The sequence below is a fragment of the Bufo gargarizans genome, chromosome 10, assembly GCF_014858855.1.
Source record: "Bufo gargarizans isolate SCDJY-AF-19 chromosome 10, ASM1485885v1, whole genome shotgun sequence".
NCBI classification, from domain to species: domain Eukaryota; kingdom Metazoa; phylum Chordata; class Amphibia; order Anura; family Bufonidae; genus Bufo; species Bufo gargarizans.
Genome location: NC_058089.1, coordinates 129,086,686 through 129,110,923, shown reverse-complemented (window position 1 = coordinate 129,110,923; position 24,238 = coordinate 129,086,686). Strand labels below are relative to the sequence as shown.

Genomic DNA, 24,238 nt, shown 5'->3' with positions numbered 1-24,238 from the left:
GAAATAACAATGCCCACCCGTTGGTTTTCCAACACGGAAGACAAGGGGCGTAAACTAAAATACAATTTACAGCTCTCCTTAAAGGAGTTAAACTTCCTTCGATCTCCAGAGAATGGTTCTGGAAGCTTGATCGGTGGCTCCATATGAGGGCTCAAGTTCAGACCAAAGGCCTGAGGAGCAGCGGCTTCTTGTCCTATTTCTAGGGAAAGAATCTTCTCCCCTAGCTTCTGCACCATCTGCGTCAGGTTTGACACATGCTCAGTCAGGGTCACTAGAGGATTCATGGTACAGTCGTTTCAGTAGGCCTGTTATTCTGTAACGGTCGCGTACACACAAACAGGGGGGAGGGATGTGACCACTGCGCTCCACCCTCACCCCTGGCCCTGCCTACTTGCCTCGCGAGTCCTAATGACATGGGACAACTGGACGGCAATCCCTAGCTTGGAATAAGTGCAGGGATGACAGACAAACAACAGAATGTGAACGGACCGAGTCTATACCAGGAAAGCTACGAAGTACAAATGGAGCAAGCAGAGAATAGTCAGGAAAAGGCGGGGTCATAGACGCCAGGAGAGTCGTGCAGTACCAAAGGAGTCAGCAGAGGATCGTCAGGAGGAAGCCGGGGTCAGAATACCAGGAGAGCAGTAAAGTACACAAGGAGCAGGCAGAGGATCATCAGGAATTCAGCAGGAGGTCAGTACGCCAGGAAAGACACAATCACAGGTGGAACCTAAATAACAGGCAACCTGTGGCCAGCAGACTGCCTGTTTAAAATAGGGAGCCAGAGGGGTCATGTGGCCAGCGTCACATGACTCCACACAGCCAAGCGTCGAGTGATCAGCCCGGCGCTCGGCCCTAAAACCATTCTCATGAATGTGCATAGACGCGCGGGAGGCGTGCATAGTATTATCAGGAGCTACGCTGGACTCGCTGATGATGTGTGCGCGCTCCGGACGTGCCCGCCTCCGAGACCGCGGCGTGACACATGTGATTGGAGGATGTGTATTTATATGGGAGAGTCACAGACGGCATTTTATATCACAAGTAAGAATCGTTAACTTGAGTTCCGAAACGCGCCAATTTTGCATCTGTCTTGTTTTGTTTGGATTTTACCGCATCAAATAAAGGATATCCTTTTATCAGACGCTGGACCCCTCTACTTTTTACTATACACATATAAAGGCCTGTAGAGCGGAGGGTGTCAGGCTGATAATGTACAGCCGGGGGTGCTGTTATTGGAAACAGTCAGTAAGACAGAACACCTACCCCCAAAACTCAGCTCCTATAATGCAGGGGAGGGCAGTGATTTTCCTCCATCAGATGACGGCACATTGTGTCCAGTGCAAACACAACAAGTCACCAGAGCCGGCAGTGAGCAGAGTCTGAATGAGCAGGGGATGCCGGCAGTTTGTACTATAAGGCAGGCACTTTTCTGCATGCAGTAATCTACTGCTTTCTGTGACTTTAGCCCAGGCGGATGACCAACCTCAAGTGGAAACACGGTACGGCAAACTGCGGGGGAAGACCGCGTCTGCAAAGGGAACAGACAGGACTGTCCACACCTTCTATGGAGTCCCCTTCGCCAAACCTCCAGTTGGTTCATTGAGATTTGCTGCCCCAGAACCCCCCACAGCATGGAGCTCAGTGAGGGAGGCCTCAGACTATGCTCCAATGTAAGTGGACGTGGAGGTTGGTGGCAGAGCTCAGCACACATTCCTACTGTATCGTCACGTGAAGTGCATGTATTTTATATATTACAGATGTCTACAGAATGTTGACAAGATGGAGGAGTTAGCAAAGGCGTTTAAAGCAAAGATCACCCTACCTCCAGCGTCGGAGGACTGCCTATATCTGGACATCTTCACCCCAGCAGATCGAGTGAAGGAGAAGATGCTGCCTGTGAGTGTTTTGTGTACTTACCTGCATATAAAACTGTGAATTCAGACCTCCTGGTTGTGGGGTTGACACCGTGCCCATGGCAGTTCCCTTACGGTGTTGATGTTAGTTTTAGGACACTGTCATCCCATTTTTTCTGACCAGTAATAGACGCTTCCTCTGCTTGTGCAGGTCATGGTGTTCATACACGGAGGAGGTCTGATAATGGGGGGATCCATGATGTTTGATGGTTCTGTATTAAGCGCCTATGAAAACGTTGTACTTGTATCCATCCAGTACCGGCTGGGGCTGCTCGGCTTCATGAGGTAATCAATACGGTTTCTGTGACTCTCATGCTTGTACATACAAGGCCACATGCTGACACCTGCTTTGCACAATGTTCGACTCAGAGTCCAGGTTTGAGGTCTTTTCGCACCACATCTGCTATCAATGTCGCCCCAATATATCACATCACCCCAGTAAAGGTAACATGAATTACGTGTTTCTTCATCCTAGCACTGGAGATGATAAAGCTCCTGGGAACTATGGCTTGTTGGACCAGGTTCAAGCTCTTCGGTGGGTTCAGGAGAACATTGCAGATTTCGGAGGTGACCCCAACTCTGTGACTATATTTGGGGAGTCTGCGGGGGGACTCAGCGTCTCTGCACTGGTGAGTTGTTTTGAGGCTGATATTTGGGTTCCGATGATGGATAAGTGCACTCCTATTCTCCTGCTGTGTGTTAGCTATTTTTCTAGGCAGGTTTATGATGGTTATATTATGAGGCTTCAGACCTCCACACCCGTGAATATTTCCCTGTGCAACGAATATCCCATTTGCTTCTGATTAGAGAGATAAGACGCCCTGACTCAACATAGGCTGTCAATATCTGAAATCTTTATTTTCCAGCACATAGTTATAGTGTTTCTTGGGGGTGGGAACATAGTGTCCTTCCAGATCCAATTGCACCAATCCTCCTAGAATTCAGCAGGCATTGGGAATCATGTGTTTGTCAATATACAGTTGAAACTTTGCTAAACAATGCTGACATCTGCTATATACAATACATGAAAGGGTTATTGTCATGGTCTTACCTTCTTGCTGTTCTCCTTCGTTTGACATGTGCTGGCGGCCATCTTGGTTTCTGGGTTTCTTGTAGCCTCCCACCCTGCGGCTTCACCTTCCCACTGGGAGGAGCTGTATGCCTAGCTCATATATATAGGAGGTCTGTGGCTTCAGTTCCTTGCTTGGTCCTCCTGTGTGCACATGCTTCTAAGACTGCTGCTGCTTCTGGTTCCTGATCCTGGCCTCGTCTGACTACCCCGCTGGTTCCTGATCCTGGCTTCGTCTGACTACCCTTCTGGTTCCTGATCCTGGCTTTGTCTGACTACCCTTCTGGTTCCTGACCTCTGGCTTCGCAAGACCCTGCTCTGGTTTAGCCATCCGTTTGGACTTTTGCTTACAGCTTGATTTGCAATAAAGCCTTCTTATTTCCACGTATCTCTTGTTGTACGTCTGGTTCATGGTTCCTTGACATTAGGACCAAGCCATGAATTCTGACGGTACAGGACCATCCTCGCTACCTACGCTGGTTGCCAGACTTGATCAGCAGGATCACCTGTTGGGTCGGTTCGCTGTGGCGTTGCAAACCCTGCTTGAACGCACGGCTCATTTCGCTTCCGTTGCCGATGGGTCGGTTGTCGCTCCTGGGCCCGCTCCTACTGCCGCTCCGGTTGTTGCGCCAGAGTCTACCCCGACACCTGTTGCTGCGCCTGCGGTGTCTCGGGGTATGACCGGTTCTGCCCCCCTTCCACAGCGCTTTGGGGGAGAGCCAACTCAGTGCCGAGGTTTCCTTAACCAGGTGGGCATTTATTTCGAGTTGCTGCCACATGCCTTTCCTACTGAGAGATCAAAGGTGGGCTTCTTGATCTCGCTGCTCTCGGACAAGGCCTTGGCCTGGGCCAGCCCTTTATGGGAGAACAACAATCCGGTGGTTGCCGAGTTTTCCGGTTTTGTTGCTTCTCTTCGGAAGGTATTCGATGTGCCGGCTCGTGCTGCCTCTGCTGCGAAGCTCCTTATGTCCATCAGACAGGGTTCACGATCCGTAGCTGAATACGCCATTGAGTTTCGTACCCTGGCAGCAGAGGTGGGCTGGAATAATGAGGCTCTGGTCGCTGCTTTCTCTCATGGTCTCTCGGATGCCTTGAAGGATGAGGTTGCAGCTAAGGACCTACCAGTGGAGCTCGAGTCTCTTATTTCTTTCCTGATTTTGATTGACACCAGACTCAGGGAGAGACCTTCCTTTAAGGAGAGCCTGCGGAGGTCTTCTAACAGATTGGCGCCTACGTTTGCTGTCCCACCCGTGCCTCCCTCTCCTCCCACGCCTCCTGGGGATGACTTGTCTGGGGATGAACCCATGCAGCTGGGGTTTGCTCGCCTGTCCGAGGGGGAGAGGGTACTCCGGAGACGCGAGGGCCGATGCATGTACTGTGGTCTCGGTGGGCATTTTCGGTTGGCATGTCCGAACCGTCCGGGAAACGCTCGCACCTGAGATCCTGTCGGGGGCAGATCTTGGGTGGAGTCTCCTCGTCCCCGGTTTCCCGTGTTGACAAACCACTGATCACTGTTGTCCTCTCCTGGGTCGGGGGCTCGGTGACGACCCAGGCGTTGGTGGACTCTGGTGCTGGTGGTTTGTTCATTGATAGTGTGTTCGCTGCCGCCAATTCCATTCCTCTGCAGCCTCGAGGTTCCCCACTGGCTCTTGAGGCGATAGACGGCAGACCCCTTCTGCCGCCACACGTGACTCATGAGACCCTTCCAGTGGGGATAGCCATTGGTGCCGTTCACAGAGAGTCGGTCTGTCTCCAGGTTATTTCGTCTCCACACTACTCGGTGGTCTTGGGGTACCCCTGGCTCCAGAAGCATAATCCGACTTTCGATTGGAAATCGGCCGAGATCCTCTCGTGGTCACCGCAGTGTGGGGCTAGTTGCATCCATGGGCCTGTCAAGTTGCTGTGTACTTCCTCGGACTCTCTGTTGCCTCCTGAATATGAAGAGTACCGGGATGTATTCGATAAGGTGCGCGCGGTTGCCCTACCTCCGCACCGCTCATACGATTGTGCCATAGAGTTACAATCTGGTGCCGTTCCTCCTCGTGGCAAGGTCTATCCACTGTCGGTAGCGGAGAATGAGGCCATGGAGGAGTACGTGAGGGAGGCGCTTTCACGCGGACACATCCGCAAATCCTCGTCCCCGGCACGGGCTGGATTTTTCTTTGTGAAAAAGAAGGGCGGTGAGTTGAGGCCTTGCATCGATTACAGGGGTCTCAATCGCATCACGATCAAGAACGCTTACCCGATACCCTTGATTTCCGAGCTGTTCGATCGCCTCAAAGGGGCCACGGTCTTTACCAAACTCGACCTGAGGGCGGCATATAACCTGGTAAGGATCAAGGCGGGCGATGAGTGGAAGACCGCGTTTAACACCAGGACCGGTCATTATGAATCCTTGGTTATGCCCTTTGGGTTGTGCAATGCGCCCGCAGTCTTCCAGGAATTCATCAACGATGTTTTCCGTGACCTGTTGCAGCAGTGTGTGGTGGTCTATTTGGATGACATCTTGGTATATTCTGAATCCATGGAGGCCCACATTATGGATGTCAGACGAGTGTTGCAACGGTTACGAGAGAACAGGCTGTTCGGTAAGCTTGAGAAATGCGAATTTCACCGATCCCAGGTAACCTTCTTGGGTTACATCATTTCCGCTGAGGGGTTCTCCATGGATCCTGAGAAGGTTTCGGCTGTCTTACAGTGGCCCCAGCCCAGTGGTCTTCGTGCCCTGCAGCGCTTTTTGGGCTTCGCCAATTATTATCGGAAGTTCATCAGGGACTTTTCTATGCTAGCCAAGCCTCTCACGGATCTGACCAGGAAGGGCAGTAATTTCCAGGTCTGGCCGCTCGAGGCCATCCGAGCTTTTGAGGCTCTAAAGTCCGCCTTTGTGTCGGCTCCGATTCTGTCGCATCCCAACCCTGGGTTGCCCTTTGTCCTCGAGGTGGACGCGTCTGAGACGGGAGTAGGCGCCCTTCTGTCTCAGCGTAGAACACCAGAGGGTCCTCTGCTTCCTTGTGGGTTTTACTCTCGGAAACTGTCTTCCGCGGAGTGCAACTATCAGATTGGTGACAGGGAGTTATTGGCCATCGTGCAGGCCCTTAAAGAATGGAGGCACTTGCTCGAGGGTTCGGTGGTTCCGGTTCTCATCCTGACGGACCACAAGAATCTGACCTACCTTTCTGAGGCCAAGAGATTGACACCACATCAGGCCAGATGGGCTCTGTTCTTGTCACGTTTTAATTACGTGGTCTCCTACCTACCCGGTTCCAAGAACATCAGAGCGGATGCCTTATCACGGCAGTACTCCGAGCTGTCCGGGGAGGAGTCGATTCCGACTTCGGTCATACCTCCGAATCAGATCCTGGCCGCCATTCGCACCAGCCTGACCTCTCCCCTGGGTGAGCAGATTTTGGCGGCTCAATCTGGTGCTCCCTCTGGGAGACCCAACGGCAGATGTTTTGTGCCTGAGGAGTTGCGAACCTACCATAACTCCAAGGCCGCGGGGCATCCTGGAAAGAATCAGCTGTCCTGGGCTGTTTCACGTCTGTTCTGGTGGCCTTCTCTACGTTCCGACATCGCCGCATATGTAGCGGCATGCTCCGTTTGTGCCCAGAGTAAGTCCCCTCGGCACCTTCCGTTGGGCCTTTTGCAACCCATAGCCACCGGGGAGCGCCCATGGTCACACCTGGGGATGGATTTCATTGTGGACCTCCCTGCATCCCGGGGCCATACGGTCATTCTCATGATTGTGGATCGGTTTTCCAAAATGTGCCACTGTGTTCCTCTCAAGAAGTTACCCTCTGCACAAGAGTTGGCCACGATTTTCGCCAGGGAGGTCTTCCGGTTGCACGGTTTGCCCAAGGAGATTGTGTCGGATCGGGGGAGTCAGTTTGTGTCCAGGTTCTGGCGCGCCTTTTGCTCCCAGTTGGGGATTCATCTCTCTTTCTCCTCGGCCTACCACCCTCAGTCCAATGGGGCCGCAGAACGATCCAATCAGGCCTTGGAGCAATTCCTTCGTTGCTATGTCTCCGATCACCAAGACAATTGGGTTGACCTCCTGCCTTGGGCTGAGTTTGCCAGGAACACGGCGGTGAACTCTTCCTCTGGGACGTCTCCCTTCATGGCCAATTATGGGTTCCAACCTGCCGTGCTACCGGAGGTATTCTCTCCCCAGGATATTCCGGCTGTGGAGGATCACCTTTCCGTCCTACGTGCTTCTTGGGTACAGATCCAGAGGTCCCTTGAGGTCTCTGCGCAGCGCCAGAGACTCCAGGCTGATCGCAGACGAGCGCCCGCTCCTTCCTACCAGGTCGGAGACCGTGTATGGTTGTCCACCCGCAACCTCAACCTTCGAGTGCCCACTCCCAAGCTGGCGCCTCGCTTTGTTGGTCCCTTCCGAGTGCTTCGCAGGGTAAACCCGGTAGCCTATGCCCTTGCGCTTCCTCCTGGCATGCGGATCTCCAACGTGTTTCATGTCTCCCTGTTGAAGCCATTGGTGTGTAATCGTTTCACTTCCTCGGTTCCTCGGCCTCGTCCGGTCCAAGTGGGCAATCGTGAGGAGTATGAGGTGACCAATATCCTGGACTCACGCCTGGTCCGCGGTCGGTTGCAGTTTTTGGTCCATTGGCGTGGTTATGGTCCAGAGGAGCGTTCCTGGGTTCCCTCCGCAGATGTCCATGCTCCTGCCTTGCTCCGAGCCTTCCACGCACGCTTCCCTCAGAAACCGTTCCTTACTCCGCGGAGGAGGGGCCCTTGAGGGGGAGGTACTGTCATGGTCTTACCTTCTTGCTGTTCTCCTTCGTTTGACATGTGCTGGCGGCCATCTTGGTTTCTGGGTTTCTTGTAGCCTCCCACCCTGCGGCTTCTCCTTCCCACTGGGAGGAGCTGGATGCCTAGCTCATATATATAGGAGGTCTGTGGCTTCAGTTCCTTGCTTGGTCCTCCTGTGTGCACATGCTTCTAAGACTGCTGCTGCTTCTGGTTCCTGATCCTGGCCTCGTCTGACTACCCCGCTGGTTCCTGATCCTGGCTTCGTCTGACTACCCTTCTGGTTCCTGATCCTGGCTTCGTCTGACTACCCTTCTGGTTCCTGACCTCTGGCTTCGCAAGACCCTGCTCCGGTTTAGCCATCCGTTTGGACTTTTGCTTACAGCTTGATTTGCAATAAAGCCTTCTTATTTCCACGTATCTCTTGTTGTACGTCTGGTTCATGGTTCCTTGACAGTTATTTTACATTGAACAGGTTTTTTCTCTCCATGCTAACAAGTTAAATAGGAAATCACAGGTTCCTGTCAATGTATGTGAGGTGAGATGTTAAATAGCCTTTTGGTCAGGAAGGCTGCTATTGTGTCCCGGACTGGCAGAGGAAGTGAGATATGTTAATGCGAGGTACTGCATTTGACAAGAGATGAGGCTTGTATAATATATGTCTAATCTGTGATGTATCAAAAGTAAGATTATGAAAATCCCTTTCACTGTGTATCTGCTATATCCAGGTGGTGTCTCCCTTGGCAAAGGGCTTATTCCATAGAGCTATTGCCGAGAGTGGGGTAGCCATAATGCCGGGTTTGGTGGCCACGTCTACTGAAGAAGTTGTGTTCATCAGAAATGTAAGTGACAGAGTGAGCCCGTGGACCGCAGAATATGGGCAGAACACAAGAGGGTTAATACACAGACATAGCCTCACAACATGATTACATGGGGGGGGGGGGGGCAGGGACAGGATCATCACACTACTCTCCTGAAACACTCTGTGCTGCTTGTGTGGCTAGACAACATTTCCTACAGCCCAGTGCATTTTGTGTGCACATATAGCTGAATATCCGGAGTTCATCCCATAATCAGATTTTATGCTTCACCTTTGCAGATTGTGGCCAATATTTCGGGCTGCGGTGTGGACACATTGTTGGACTGTCTGAAGGTGAAGTCTGAGGAAGAGATCCTGTCTATCGGAGCTTCTATGGTACGATCAGCAGGGCGGTATTTACAAGGCACATAAGGGCACCTGCCTAGGGCATCAGAAAGGAGGGGACGCACTGCATAGAGAAAATAACCATCTGTGTTGCTTGGTTCACCTTACTGCTGCTTCTAGGGTCTACAGCTTATGTAACAGCAAATCTCTTCAGAAAGGGGGTGTGAGGGTTAAATCCCCTGATTGTAGCTGCAAGAAACAAAAGCGATGAGGAGACATCAGGGCAGTCAGATGAGGAGAAAGGTGAGGTCGGTGTATGGCCTGTCTGCACACTGCCCGTCACACCGCAGACCCCTCCATGATCCACATACTGACACCCGGAGCAGCATATAATGTGCTGCTTAATTCTTAGGAGTTTTTTTGGGGGGGGGGGGGGGGGGGGGGGAGTTATGTAAACTTCTTAGATGTTTTATTTTACTACTGACCGTGGGTATAACAGACTGTGATACTCCTGTACTGCTGAGTATCATGCTTCTGGCAGGGCCTAAGGGGCTTCTGGGGCTAGAGACCATCGCACAGCCACCTGTCGACACACTGCCTGTCCTCTGCTCCAGTGTCCCCATGACCACACTGCCTGTCCTCTGCTCCAGTGTCCCCATGACCACACTGCCTGTCCTCTGCTCCAGTGTCCCCATGACCACACTGCCTGTCCTCTGCTCCAGTGTCCCCATGACCACACTGCCTGTCCTCTGCTCCAGTGTCCCCATGACCACATTGCCTATCCTCTGCTCCAGTGTCCCCATGACCACACTGCCTGTCCTCTGCTCCAGTGTCCCCATGACCACACCGCCTGTCCTCTGCTCCAGTGTCCCCATAACTACACTGCCTGTCCTCTGCTCCAGTGTCCCCATGACCACAATGCTTGTCCTCTGCTCAAGTGTCTCCATGACCACACCGCCTGTCCTCTGCTCCAGTGTCCCCATGACCACACTGCCTGTCCTCTGCTCAAGTGTCTCCATGACCACACTGCCTGTCCTCTGCTCCAGTGTCCCCATGACCACACTGCCTATCCTCTGCTCCAGTGTCCCCATGACCACACTGCCTGTCCTCTGCTCAAGTGTCTCCATGACCACACTGCCTGTCCTCTGCTCCAGTGTCCCCATGACCACACTGCCTGTCCTCTGCTCCAGTGTCCCCATGACCACACTACCTGTCCTCTGCTCCAGTGTCCCTATGAACACACTGCCTGTCCTCTGCTCCAGTGTCCCCATGACCACACTGCCTGTCCTCTGCTCCAGTGTCCCCATGACCACAATGCTTGTCCTCTGCTCAAGTGTCTCCATGACCACACCGCCTGTCCTCTGCTCCAGTGTCTCCATGACCACACTGCCTGTCTTCTGCTCCAGTGTCTCTCCATGACCACACTGCCTGTCCTCTGCTCCAGTGTCCCCATGACCACACTGCCTGTCCTCTGCTCCAGTGTCCCCATGACCACACTGCCTGTCCTCTGCTCAAGTGTCTCCATGACCACACTGCCTGTCCTCTGCTCCAGTGTCCCCATGACCACACTGCCTGTCCTCTGCTCCAGTGTCCCCATGACCACACTGCCTGTCCTCTGCTCAAGTGTCTCCATGACCACACTGCCTGTCCTATGCTGCAGTGTCCCCATGACCACACTGCCTGTCCTCTGCTCCAGTGTCCCCATGACCACACTGCCTGTCCTATGCTGCAGTGTCCCCATGACCACACTGCCTGTCCTCTGCTCCAGTGTCTCCATGACCACACTGCCTGTCCTATGCTGCAGTGTCCCCATGACCACACTGCCTGTCCTCTGCTCCAGTGTCCCTGTAACGGTCAGCAGAGGAAGAGACCGTAGAGCAGGACTCAAGTACAGTGCAGCAGACAAGGAGGCTGAAGTAGAAACCGGCTTTATTAAAAGAGAACTCTAACTGCCGGAGAAGCAGATTTACAATATGAACAGCTTGAGAATTCACAATAAAGGTAATGGAAATTTTCATAAAGAACACAAATGAATCACAAACACAAGTACAGACAATAGCAGGCTACTCTCTTCTAGGTAGTCCTATCTGTCCCCGCTACCCGGGGTGCACCTCTATGGTGCACTAAACTAAATCCTATTCCACTATGCCCTAGCTCAGGTTAGCATCAGTGCACTCACAGTTCGGTGTCCGCACATGCAGGCAGGTACAGTCTGGGTCCCGATCTGGTTGCTTGCTTGCTTGCTTCAGCGTGGCTCAGCTCTGGCCTCTCTTTGTAGTCTCTGTAACTCTGGTTAGAGATAATCAGCAGCTCTGGACGTGTAATCAGGCAGGGCCTGGAATTCACTCACAGTTCCTCTGGTAAGTGCCTCACACTACAGCAGTCTCTCTTCTGCACCAGGACACATCAGCTCAGTCAGAGAGCAAACACACTCTAATGTCCCAGATACTGTGTCAGCAGGCAGGGAGAAATCACTCTAATCTTCCCTGTGGATATCCCTCTCAGTGCACAGCGTCCTTCTTCCTGTGTACTCAGACACCTTCAGCCCAGGCTCTCTGCTCAGCCCGGGAAAAACACTTAACTCCTTGTCCTCTGGAAACAACTCCTCTCACTGTCCTACTCAGCCACAGTGGCCTCTGGTGGCTGGAGGGAAACATGACAGTCTGCTATATATATATATGTGTTGGAAATGTTGCTGGATGATCAGGGCTGCCTCTTACATGCCTCCCCACTTAAAGGTGGCCGTCCTCGGCCTTGTTATATAGTCCATAGAAATAATGGTTAATGTAACTTTTTATACAGCAGTACAACATTGTCCACAATACATACAGGTGGACCAAATGAACTCATCAGCAGCGTCCCTGTTTGGTGGAACCCCTGCAGTAAGCCTACTGGATCTCCGGAGGTCCTGGCTATCTGTTACGACCTGACTCTCTCCACTAGGAACTGCCAGTCTGGATTCATCCACCACAATAGGAGGTTCGGGTGTGTCCGAGGGCCCCTCTCCATTACGGGCTGGCAATGGTTCTGTGACAGTGCCTTCATCACCTGTAACCTGGGAGGCTTCTTCAGTGTTGGGAGCAGTCCACCAGTCTTCACCATAATCTCCATCAGAGATAACAAGTTCTGAGTATGGGGCAGGAGGAGGTGTCCTCTGAACAGGTGCGGGATCTTTGGACCGGCATGGCCGTAACATATTCCTATGTAGAGTCCGTGAAGCAAATTCCTCATTCTCAACCTGCACTTCGTAGACCGGACCATTAGGGTACACTCTCTTGATCACTTTATACGGCTGTACTTCCCAACGCTCACTCAACTTGCCTCTGGGACGTTTCTCTCGTACCAGTACCCGATCCCCAGGCTGCAATGGAACCTCCTGAACTGGAGGACGGTCTGTATGAGCTCTCTCCTGTAACCGCTGACCTGCCAACCGGCGAATGGTCTGGAGACGCCGACGGTGTTCTTTCACCCATGAGGTGGTTGATCGCTCTATTAGGTCTTCTGGCTGTTCTAGGTTTAATTCCACGATCTCTCGACCAGCCCTACCGAACAGTAACATGTATGGGGTGTAACCGGTGGTGGTGTGGACACGATTATTGTAAGCCCAGACTAATTCTGGCAGGTAGTCAGGCCAGTGTGCCCTCTTGTCTTCCTCTAGTGTCCTCAGCATTTGCAGCAATGTGCGGTTAAAGCGCTCACAGGCTCCGTTCCCTTGGGGATGATAAGGAGTTGTCCTGGATTTTTCAATGCCGTACAGTCGATGTAGCTCTTCCATCACTTTTCCTTGAAAGCACGCCCCTTGATCTGAATGGATCCGCTTTGGACACCCATAGACCCGAATGAAGTCTTGACAAATGGCCCATGCAGCGGACTCGGCCGTCTGGTCCCGAGTTGGGATGACTACTGCAAACTTGGAGAAGTGGTCGATCATGACCAGGCAATACTGTGGACCTCTTGACGATTGTCCCACAAGAAGATAGTCTATCATCAACACTTCCAGCGGTTCTGTGGTCTGGATGGACTGTAGGGGTGCTCTCTGTTCTGTACTCTTCGTGAGTTCACACACTCGACACTGTCGGCAAACTTCTTCAACTGTGGCCTCCAGTCGCGGACAATACACATAACGCTGCAGCCACTGGTATGTCTTGACTGGCCCGAAGTGAGCTCCAAACTCATGAGCCTCTTTGGCTATCTCCCGTGCCATTCTTCTGGGTATCACTACCTGCCACCTCGCCTCTAGGTCGGCAGGCTGTTGCCACTTGCGGAACAAAGCAGCTCCATGCACTTCCAGTCTGTCCCATTGATGTAGAACGGACTTCATCTCGGCATCCAGATCAGTCCTTTCTTCTTTGTTGGGTTTCCTGCACTGGGTTACCCAGCTTTTCATTTGCTGCAGTCCAATGTCTTTATCTTGCAATGTGCCCCATTCTTCATTAGTTCTCCCCAATGCTTTGGGTAGCTTACGGGCCTCCCCACTTGTCTGGGCCGCGACTGTTGGGGGAGCGAACTTGCGGAAGTCAGGAGTTTCATCTTCTTCCTTTTGTTCATCCATATCCCCTACTGGAGTTTCAAAAGTAACCCTCGAGAGACCAGCATTAGTGTTCTCTGTAGCGGAGCGGTAGCGAATTGAGAAGTCATACTTTGCGAGGCGAGCCGCCCAGCGTTGCTCCAGGGCTCCCAACTTGGCCGTACCCAGATGGGCCAGGGGATTGTTATCCGTCCGTACGAAGATCTTAGCTCCTGTCAGATATCCTGCAAATTTCTCCGTCATAGCCCACACCAGGGCAAGGAGTTCCAGCCGGAAGGAACTGTAGTTATGGGGGTTTCGCTCCGTATCTCGCAAGGATCTACTGGCATAAGCGATCACTCTCTCATGTCCATCCTGTACCTGCGACAGGACTGCCCCAAGTCCGTAGAGGCTGCCATCAGTAGCTAAGATGAATGGTTTATCAAAATCGGCATAAGCCAAGATGGGGGCCGATGTCAGGGCTTCTTTCAGGGCCTGGAAGGCCTCTTCCTGTTTCTGTCCCCAGGGGATACTTTGGCCCTTGGGTTGCCCAGCCGTTCCTCTCAACAACTCATTCAGAGGGCCCGCTATTTTTGCGTAGTCTTTGATGAACCGCCGGTAGTACCCAGTCAGTCCCAGGAAGGCCTTCAACTCACGCAGTGTTCTCGGCACTAGCCATTGTCGTATTGCAGCCACTTTGTCTTGGGACGGTAGCACTCCGTCTTGGGACACCCTATGGCCCAGGTACTCGATCTCCCTCTTGAAGAGATGACACTTCTTTGGCTTTACCTTCAGGCCATGGGATCGCAGTCGCTCGAGTACCTGCCCTAGCCGATTCAAGTGTTCTTGAAAAGTAGCAGAGTATACGATGATATCGTCTAGGTATATCAGAGTGGCTTCAAAATTCAGGTCTCCCAGGCATCTCTCCATCAGCCGCTGGAAGGTTCCAGGGGCATTAGTCAGTCCGAATGGCATCCTGTTGAATTCAAATAACCCCATGGGGAGTATGAATGCTGTCTTTGCCTTGTCCTGCTCAGCCACTGGTACTTGCCAGTACCCACTTGCTAGATCCAGGGTGGAGAAGTATTTGGCTCGTCCTAGAGCCGTCAGAGACTTCTCGATGCGTGGCAGAGGATATGAGTCTCGCGCAGTGCAAGCATTCAACCGCCGGTAATCCACACAAAATCGAATAGTGCCGTCCTTCTTCTTGACAAGCACCACTGGGGCTGCCCAAGGGCTCTGGCTTCCCCGCACCACTCCGGAATCTATCATCTGTTTCAATAGCGTCTTCACTTCCTGGTACAACTTGGGCGGAATCTGTCGATATCTCTCCCGAATTGGTGGAGTGTCCCCCGTCGGTATATCATGTGTGATAGCATTCGTGCAGCCAAAGTCATCGGCGTGGCGGGCAAACGCAGCCTGATTCTCCCACAGCATGGTTTCGACTGCTCGCTGTTGGTCTAAACTGAGAGCCTTAACATCTATCTCCATTTGACCCAAGATGGTTCCCCCATTCCATTCTGGGGTCGGCGCCTCTTCTGCACTGGCAGTAACTGCCAGGGTCCAACCAGCATCCCCTACCGGAGCTAGAGTCACTTCTCTCTGACTCAGGATTTCTCCCTGATGTAGGTACACACGAGCCAGTTCCACCCCTGGCGTCAAGGGAACTTCTAGATATCCCACATTCACAGCTCTTATGGATACTCGTCCATTCTGGACCACTCCCAGTGTCCGGGCCACCAGGACGTCCTGACCCAGCTCTCCTAGGCCTGTTGGTTCAACGAACACCTCCATGCCTTCAAGATTACGGAAAGTTCCCACGGGTAACGTCAGCACGGTCTCCCGACCAGGGGGAAGGGTGAAGGTAGCCTTTCCTGGCGCTCGGATCGTTCCCACCGCCTGGTGTGCTGGTACACTTTTCTGTGTTCCACAAAAACGGATTAGCCGTTGAAATGCTTTCTGGGTAGGTTTGTGCGGGGTGGCTTGTTTCCAGTAACCCGGCCCCCGCTTGGTGAACATGATCTGATCCAATTCTCGCAGGATATTCATGCCCATTATCACCAGCACATCTTCTTTGAACGTTTCGGGGACCAACAAGATACCTTTCCGCCCCACTTCCTGTCCACATAGCCGTACATTCATACACACGACCCCTGTGACAGGAATCTGCTGTTGGTTAGCCGCTGTAACCCGGACCAGTGTCTCTCGTTCTGGCTTGGCCAGCGCTTGAAAGTAACGGTAGAAGAATGACTCGGGCATTGTTGTCACCTGAGACCCAGTATCCACTAAGCAGTCAACAGGAACACCTTCGAACTCAGCTCGTATAGTGGGGCACCCTGCGACCAGGTGTTCGGAGCTTTGCTGGGTAACTTGGCTCTCCACCTCCCCTGCAGTACGCCCCACTACTGCAGGGGTCGGTAGTTTAACGGCGGCTCTTGGCGTCCAGCTGGATTATTCCGACACTCTCTGGCGAAATGTCCTAGATCTCCACACCGCCAACACTGTGCCCCTTGACGGCCCACTTTTTGCCTGCGAGTGGGAGGTGCCCTCAGAGCTTGGCTGGATGGCCCCACTGAAGGGTAATGAGGGGCTTGATGGTATGGTAAACTAGCATAAGGGCATTCGGGTGTAGGAACCCACGGAGTCGCCTGATAGGTTTGTTGTCGGGCTGGATAGGCAGCCTCAGTAGTATGGCGCGACTCTATCCGTTTCTCCAGGTGTGTCAACTTTTCGTGCATGGCACTCAGGGAGCTCTGCAAGTCTTGTACCACTCTGACCAGGGCTTCCTCATTTCTCGTAACCCTGGGGGGTGTAACGGTCTGGGTCCGTATTACTCCAGAAGCATAGCCGTCTTCTTTGTTTCGCGTCACGGCCTCTGCCAAAATTTGTCGAAAGGTTAGGGTAGGGTCTACTCTGACTCGTTCCCGCAGAGCCTGTTTCAGGGGATTGCTGTAGAGCCCCAGAATAAATTGTTCCCGCAGTATCCGGTCTATGGGTCCCATGCCAGTAACCCCATCTGCCTCTTTTTTTTGTACCTCGGCCAACACTTCCTGTAGGGCTGTAGCGTACTGAGAGACACCTTCGTCTTCCCGTTGAATCCGGTAAAAAAACTTCGCCCGGAGGTGCCCTGCACTGGCTGTTTCCCCATATATTTCTTCCAGGAATCTCACCATCTCTTGCAATGTATTGCGCGTGGCTTCTGGTTGTAGGAGAACATTTCTTCGGGCCTCACCCTCGAGAGCGGCCAAAGCTGACATTGTAAATCCTAACAGCACTCTGTAACCTTGTCACCCAGTCTGACAGTGTCATGTTCTGGCCATCAAATTTGGGTAGCAAGTTGAACAACGTGCCAATAGGAAGGGCCCTTGCAAGGGTTCCACCATTGCCTGAGGTACTCACATTAACATCATGCACATTGCCTTCAGCCGCCTCCATCTCTGTGACTGTACCCTGCTCGCAGCGCCACTTGTAACGGTCAGCAGAGGAAGAGACCGTAGAGCAGGACTCAAGTACAGTGCAGCAGACAAGGAGGCTGAAGTAGAAACCGGCTTTATTAAAAGAGAACTCTAACTGCCGGAGAAGCAGATTTACAATATGAACAGCTTGGGAATTCACAATAAAGGTCATGGAAATTTGCATAAAGAACACAAATGAATCACAAACACAAGTACAGACAATAGCAGGCTACTCTCTTCTAGGTAGTCCTATCTGTCCCCGCTACCCGGGGTGCACCTCTATGGTGCACTAAACGAAATCCTATTCCACTATGCCCTAGCTCAGGTTAGCATCAGTGCACTCACAGTTCGGTGTCCGCACATGCAGGCAGGTACAGTCTGGGTCCCGATCTGGTTGCTTGCTTGCTTGCTTCAGCGTGGCTCAGCTCTGGCCTCTCTTTGTAGTCTCTGTAACTCTGGTTAGAGATAATCAGCAGCTCTGGACGTGTAATCAGGCAGGGCCTGGAATTCACTCACAGCTCCTCTGGGAAGTGCCTCACACTAAAGCAGTCTCTCTTCTACACCAGGACACATCAGCTCAGTCAGAGAGCAAACACACTCTAATGTCCCAGATACTGTGTCAGCAGGCAGGGAGCAATCACTCTAATCTTCCCTGTGGATATCCCTCTCAGTGCACAGCGTCCTTCTTCCTGTGTACTCAGACACCTTCAGCCCAGGCTCTCTGCTCAGCCCGGGAAAAACACTTAACTCCTTGTCCTCTGGAAACAACTCCTCTCACTGTCCTACTCAGCCACAGTGGCCTCTGGTGGCTGGAGGGAAACATGACAGTCTGCTATATATATATGTGTTGGAAATGTTGCTGGATGATCAGGGCTGCCTCTTACATCCCCATGACCACACTGCCTGTCCTCTGCTCCAGTGTCCCCATGACCACACTGCCTGTCCTCTGCTCCAGTGTCCCCATGACCACACTGCCTGTCCTCTGCTCCAGTGTCCCCATGACCACACTGCCTGTCCTCTGCTCCAGTGTCCCCATGGCCACACTGCCTGTCCTCTGCTCTGGCAGTTCATCCTTGTCACAGGGATCCAAATTGCCTTGACTGCCTCTTTGGGGGTGTATTCTCACATGCGCACAGGCTTATGGGCAGCTTCCATGGTGTCCACTGCTCACCTGTCACTTTTCTGTACCTGCAGCACTTCATGCCTCTGCCTGCGAGCATCGATGGGGCGTTCTTCCCTAAACCTGTGGAACAGATTCTGGCTGATAAAGAGGTGAACCCTGTGCCATTCATGACTGGAGTCAATAACCAGGAGTTTGGATGGAACCTCCTGACGGTAAGAATGACACAGGAGGACATCCTCGGATAATCCTAATGATCTCCACAATGATGAGAGTTCTACTTCTATCATTCCCAGGTTATGAACATCACAGGAATAAGAGAAGGAATGGAGCGAGAAATTGTGCACGAAATCCTGAAGAACTTCCCAATTATGGTAGGTGACCGCGGGTGGATGGGGGTATGGGGTATGGAAAGTCAGCCTTCTTATTACGCTTGTGGATAAGACTGTGAATATGTGTCTATGGAGACAATAATAAAGACGGCACTTTTTGTACCTTACGGACTGGATTTCCATTGGAGAATTGCCCTTTATATGAATTATTGGAGGACGGTTTGGCGGAGTGGAGTGAGGCTCTACTGTGGGCAATGGCTGAAGTTTATCCATGTGGCGACTCAATTGAGGATCGGGAACTACTTGTATCTCAACACATGAGAACACACTGCCAAAGCGAATGCCCCAACCTCACATAACAGTGCCTACTAGCCAAGTCAACCTAACTTCTGTACACACCCCTGTTGGCTCCAGTAAAGCACCTGCATTGGGCACAGGCTGCGATATTTGCACTGGTGCTTGTCTTAATGACCAGCTGCCCCTCGCTGCCCAATGCCACCCAGCTCTGCAACCTCTGCCAACCATCACCCAGCTCTGCAGCCTTTGCCACCATCACCCAGCTATGCAGCCTCTGCCACCATCACCCAGCTCTGCGGCGTCTGCCACCATCACCCAGCTCTGCGGCGTCTGCCACCATCACCCAGCTCTGTGGCGTCTGCCACCATCACCAAGCCCTGAGAACGTCTTCATATATTTCAGGGTATATTCTCTGGCGCCATCAGTCTCCTGCTAGACGAGTATGTCGGAGATGAGACTGACCCTGCTGAAATCCGGAACCGCTTCCTAGATCTGGTCGGAGACCTCGTCTTTGTCATGCCGGCGCTGAGAACGGCCAAGTATCACAGAGGTATGTGGCACAAGAATGACCTCCTCGTGTATACTGTGTCCCTGGTACACTGGTCTCAGTGCATTTCACCCTGTTATGTCCTGTGCAGAGCATCGCTCCTGTGACACTAACCTTCTCTCATTGTAGATTCTGGCCATCCCACCTACTTCTACGAGTTCCAGCACCGTCCATCTTTGTTTGCAGACTCTAAGCCGGACTTTGTGAAGGCCGATCACGGGGAGGAGTTGTTCTTTGTGATAGGAGGTCCATATTTGAAGGGCGACACTTTGTTCACAGGTGATGGTCGGAGGTCTCCTTTATTATGAACCCTCATGCAGTTTGTACTTTACTCCTTGTTTTGTCCTTATTTTCCACAATGACGCGCCATCATGACACAGGGCTGTAGCACTTTTGGGGCTCAGTGTCCTGTATAATATCACAATGACCAGCTCGGTTTGGTCACAGTCGGTTCCCCCTTTATGGTGCCTGTTATTATAATGTGCTGACTTCATGCCGTGCCCTGGGTGGTTGTCAGCTCCGGTGTCTTGTACACTTATCCTCCCTATACGTTGTTTGGTCTGACTTTCTGGTTTTATTCACAGGAGCCTTCACAAAGGAAGAGGAGGATCTGAGCAGGACCTTCATGAGATACTGGGCCAACTTTGCCCGCACTGGGTATGAGACTAGAGCTGTGTCAGATGGCGTGTGTGGGTGACGGGCAGATCCTATATGTGGTGTATCGGCTGTAGTGGTGGGTCCACACTGTATCTGACGCACAACGCCACATGCTGTAGTCCGTGCACCCCCAGACTCCTCCACGGCACCTCCTCGAGCATCAGTCATCGATCACTGTACATTCTCCTTGGTCTGGATGATGCTGATCCATTTCTCCTCTTCCACAGTGATCCTAATGGGCCGGGCCTGGTCCACTGGCCACAGTACGACCACGATGAAGACTTCCTGGAGATTGACCTGGAGCAGAAAGCTTCCAAGCTACTGAAGGCTGCAAAGTACGAATTCTGGTCCAAAGACCTTCCTCAAAAGATGGCGGAGGAAAGGGCAGAGCACACAGAGCTGTAAACGTCTCCAAAGACCAGATCCGGGAGGAAGGACTGTGCCCCGATATGTCCCCACAAACCACTGGTGTGGCAGTAAGGGGGTCACCCCTCACCTCCAATGTTTATTTTTTAAGTGAACAACCAATTGGCCAGAAGTCCACGATGAGGACACTGACTCCTATAACAAAGCCAGCTGTAAGACCGCCCTGCTGACAGATCTTACGTGTCAGCCACATGCGCCCCCCCAGAGGGTACAGAGCACCTTCTGAACCCCAATATATAGAATGAATGGACGTTACTTATACTAAATCACAACAGTCAGCAAGCTGGCAAACAGAAATCTCCTAACAACTTGGCTGAATTCCTGTAATGCAGGGGGGCACAGAGCCAGCTGAAAAGATCACACTGAACCAGAAGGGAATGCAGTGAGATTTCAGCTCTGAGGCTCCAGATTAGAGGGTGCAGCTCTGGAGTATAATTGCTGGGGTTACTGTACATTACTCTCTATAAATTGTGTAATGTGGAGAGCAGGGACGCCGCTGTTCTGCACAGCTAGATCTGTCTATGCTGGGAGTTGTAGTCTCACAGCAGCCGAACACCATTGTACCAGCGACTGATCTTCTGATTTGCCATTAAATTAAAGTCCGTATTTGCCACCTGGTCTCTGATGTCGCAGACGCCGACACCTCTTGCGTGCAGAGTTATTCTTGTCATCAAAACCAGGCGATGTGGCCACAAATGTCAACACAGCCTGAGGGTATGCCCGCGTGGCCAAAAACACACTCCAGAAAAATACAACATGTATTCACCACGGAATCTGTGGCAGAAATCCAAGACCCACGTACAGAGACACGTCTCTGTGTCACCAGACCCCTCTGTCCCCAAGTTATGTCCCAAAAACAAAGGGACTGGGTATGTTCTCTTCTGCTGGCTGCAGGTCCTCATACACGCACTGATTACCGCTGTCGGGGGATCTGGTGTGAAGCCGGGGCCAGGACTCAGTCTGCTGCCCCTGCACCAAGAAGACCTACAGACCGGTCTGACAGAGACACACATACAGGGGGTACACAAGGATACAGGGGGATTCAGAGATACAGGGGTACACAGAGATATAGGGATAAGCAAAGAAAGAAGCATACACAAATAAAAGGGTACACAGAGAGGGACGCAGAGATACAGGGGACACAGCTCAGCAGTTACTCATCGCCCCAGCGATTATTTGGATGCGCCCCCCACAGTTATCGGGATGCACCCCCCACCCCCAGTTATCAGGATGTCCCCCCCCCCCCCTATACTTGGAGCATGTCATTGTGTATTTCCATAGCACAGCACCTCTCCTCATGTTCCGGGCGATCATCGCCCCCTCCCCCCCACTCGTTGGCACATGTTCAGGTTGCACAATGCCAGTTTAATAACAGGGCAGGCAGTGCACGGGCAGCTAGATAGGACACAGTCCAGCTCCCCAGTGGTAAAGGTGCTCTGCTCTGCACGGATCCGGGCTGTGTTCACACCCAACGTAGACTGCCAAGAAATGTAACCTTTGCCGCCCCCCCCCCCCTCCCCCCCACTCGTTGGCACATGTTCAGGTTGCACAATGCCAGTTTAATAACAGGGCAGGCAGTGCACGGGCAGCTAGATAGGACACAGTCCAGCTCCCCAGTGGTAAAGGTGCTCTGCTCTGCACGGATCCGGGCTGTGTTCACACCCAACGTAGACTGCCAAGAAATGTAACCTTTGCCGCCCCCCCCCCCCCTCCCCCCCAACAAACCTGAAAAAAACACAAAGACACCTTCTTTTGTTGGGTGAGAGTTGGTCACAGCTTTATTTAACTATTTATTTTCAACACCTACTTTTCGCTCTCCAAAACATATTAAAACACGGAGTAACAAGAAGCAGTATGCCCTCTGTCAGGAAGTCCGCCTTCTTCTCCATCTCCTTTAATTTGCACCGACCTCCTACGCGGCGCTCCGACCCCCACCCAACAAGAATAACGCTTGCTCTACACTATCCTGTAAACCTGACAAAAATATATCTAGGCCGATATTATTCAGGTGTACCCCATCCGGCCTCATTAGGCGTATGCTGTCCCCTTCCAGCTGGCGATGCCTCCCCCGCCATGGATCCAATAACTTGTGAAATCCTGGTACTGACCGTTCTCCTCGCGCGTTCTATTGCCTGCGAATCCCTAGCTCCTTGCCACGTGACTCGGGATAATTTCCTACCACACAAATATATCACTTCATGAAAGAAAGCAGGTATACATTCTAAACCTGCTCTGATTTTAATAGGCAGAGGTCATTGCCCCCCCCCCCCTCATGAATGACCAATATAATAGGAGAGCGAACTGTCCCACTGAGCTCCTCTGGAAGGACCTGTGACCAGCGCAGCCTCCGGACACCGCGCCCGACGACCTGAACATTCCTGAACCCGAGGCTACGGCCGCCAGGCCTGTGTTCAGCTCTTTGTCCTGCCCAGAAAATATAAGAGTGTCCAATGAAGCAGGTGGTGGGCTGGGTGAAATCTGTGTGGGAATAAGTGTGGGCGGATATAGGAGGCAGAACGCGCAGATCTCCATCTGCCAATACGTTGTACTTCTGATTCCGGCAACCCGGCCCTTGCTGCTTCTGTAGCCGCGCCTATTCGGAAAGAATGTGTGCCAGACACTGGGAGGTCTAACGCCAATAGCGGTGGAAAATTGTTTTAAATTGAAAACGCGTTAGTGGGCGGCTGTCAGTGTGTAGCAGGAAAGCTGGGCCTTGGGTGCGGGTGCGCATCCACTCTGAAACCACCGCATGCGGGCATTTAGGGCCCTCCATTTTATGTAAAGGAAGCCAAGAATCCCACGCCATTACATCCGTCTTGGAGCAACGAATGAGTACCCTAAACCTAAAGGAAGACTCAGCAATGAAAACATCGCCTGCGCCTAAACGGGAGCGAGACGGGCTAACTAGTTCACCGATTCGGAGTGCAGCAAAAAATGCTAAGCAGAACGCGGCCTTGAACAGTAAGGTTTCATAAGCAGAAGCGCAAACGGTGGGCAATGCATTGCAAAGGGAGTAAGATACTGGGCGCCTGCGCTCGTGGCGCGTGTGCTCTTTGCGCCAGCCCTTAATAGCTTGACAGATTAAGAAATGTTTTGGAACGTCCAGCCAGCCCCGCAGCTTGAGGTAAAAGCTGACTCCCGCTAGCCGCCGCTGCGCAGCCACAGCAGAAACCCCTTCATCTCTTAGCTGTAATAGATAAGAGATCGTCACCTGTAAACTATCCGCCGGCAAAGTCCCTATGGTAGTACTCCTCGCCCGCGCACACCATTCAGCCCATGCCTTACCATCTCCTGACTAAGTCGATGGCGTAACGGACGCCCTCACCAGTGACATCAGACGTTCGTCAGCAAGTCCCATAGCTGCGGCGGACAGGGAAGGCCTTCCTTGATTACTCCCTGCAAGATACTCCAGAACTCCTGCCAGTGGAAACGAGAAAGTGCATCAGCGGCCGAATTATGTACGCCTGAGACATGGCGAGCGCGGAACCAGATGTTTAGCTCTAAACAGCGGAGAACTAAATGCCGCAGTAAAGCAAGTACAGGAGGGGATGAAGAGGTTAGCTTATTTATACTAAAGACCACGGCCATGTTATGTGTCCAAAAACATACGCGAATTTGTGTCCCCATAAGGAGTGTAATATTGGAGCAGAAACCAGAGGAACGCCAATCATCCGGCCAAGGAGCGGAGCACCACTCGCTGCCAAATATTGTCCTAAAACCAGTAGAACCAGTTGCATCAGTGAATGATGCCAAATCTGGCGTTGATATCTCGGGGCCTTGATAACACGTGTGGCCGTTATATGAATCCAAAAATGTATTCCACACCTGCAAATCCACTTTCATTTGTTTTGTCAAGCGGATGTGGTGATATAGTTTGGCAACACCGCGGGTAGACAGGGATAAACGACGGGAAAAAACCTCGACCCATGGGCATAATTCTGCAAGCAAAAACTAGTAGGCCTAACAGGGACTGCAGTTGTCGCAACGTGAATGATTTAGTTGAA

General features: G+C 52.2%; 1 protein-coding gene across 1 annotated transcript; it reads left to right on the top strand.

The window, feature by feature from the left end:
- Positions 1-514: 514 nt before the first annotated feature.
- On the top strand, positions 515-20,826 carry LOC122921029 (fatty acyl-CoA hydrolase precursor, medium chain-like). Its single transcript, XM_044270905.1, has 13 exons — positions 515-693; positions 1,469-1,673; positions 1,761-1,899; positions 2,068-2,201; positions 2,392-2,545; positions 8,478-8,591; positions 8,849-8,944; positions 18,050-18,190; positions 18,272-18,349; positions 19,007-19,154; positions 19,281-19,430; positions 19,736-19,808; positions 20,036-20,826. Exons 3-13 carry the CDS (start codon positions 1,783-1,785, stop codon positions 20,211-20,213), a joined length of 1,383 nt encoding a protein of 460 aa, XP_044126840.1. The 5' UTR covers positions 515-693; positions 1,469-1,673; positions 1,761-1,782; the 3' UTR covers positions 20,214-20,826.
- The last annotated feature ends 3,412 nt before the right edge of the window (positions 20,827-24,238 follow it).

Bases quoted from the DNA above. Each gene is read 5' to 3' on its own strand.
- LOC122921029 (XM_044270905.1), top strand. From the start codon at position 1,783: ATGGAGGAGTTAGCAAAGGCGTTTAAAGCAAAGATCACCCTACCTCCA. The intron at 2,202-2,391 runs GTAATCAATACG...TCTTCATCCTAG, and splicing joins GGGCTGCTCGGCTTCATGAG to CACTGGAGATGATAAAGCTC. The intron at 19,431-19,735 runs GTGATGGTCGGA...TTTTATTCACAG, and splicing joins GGGCGACACTTTGTTCACAG to GAGCCTTCACAAAGGAAGAG.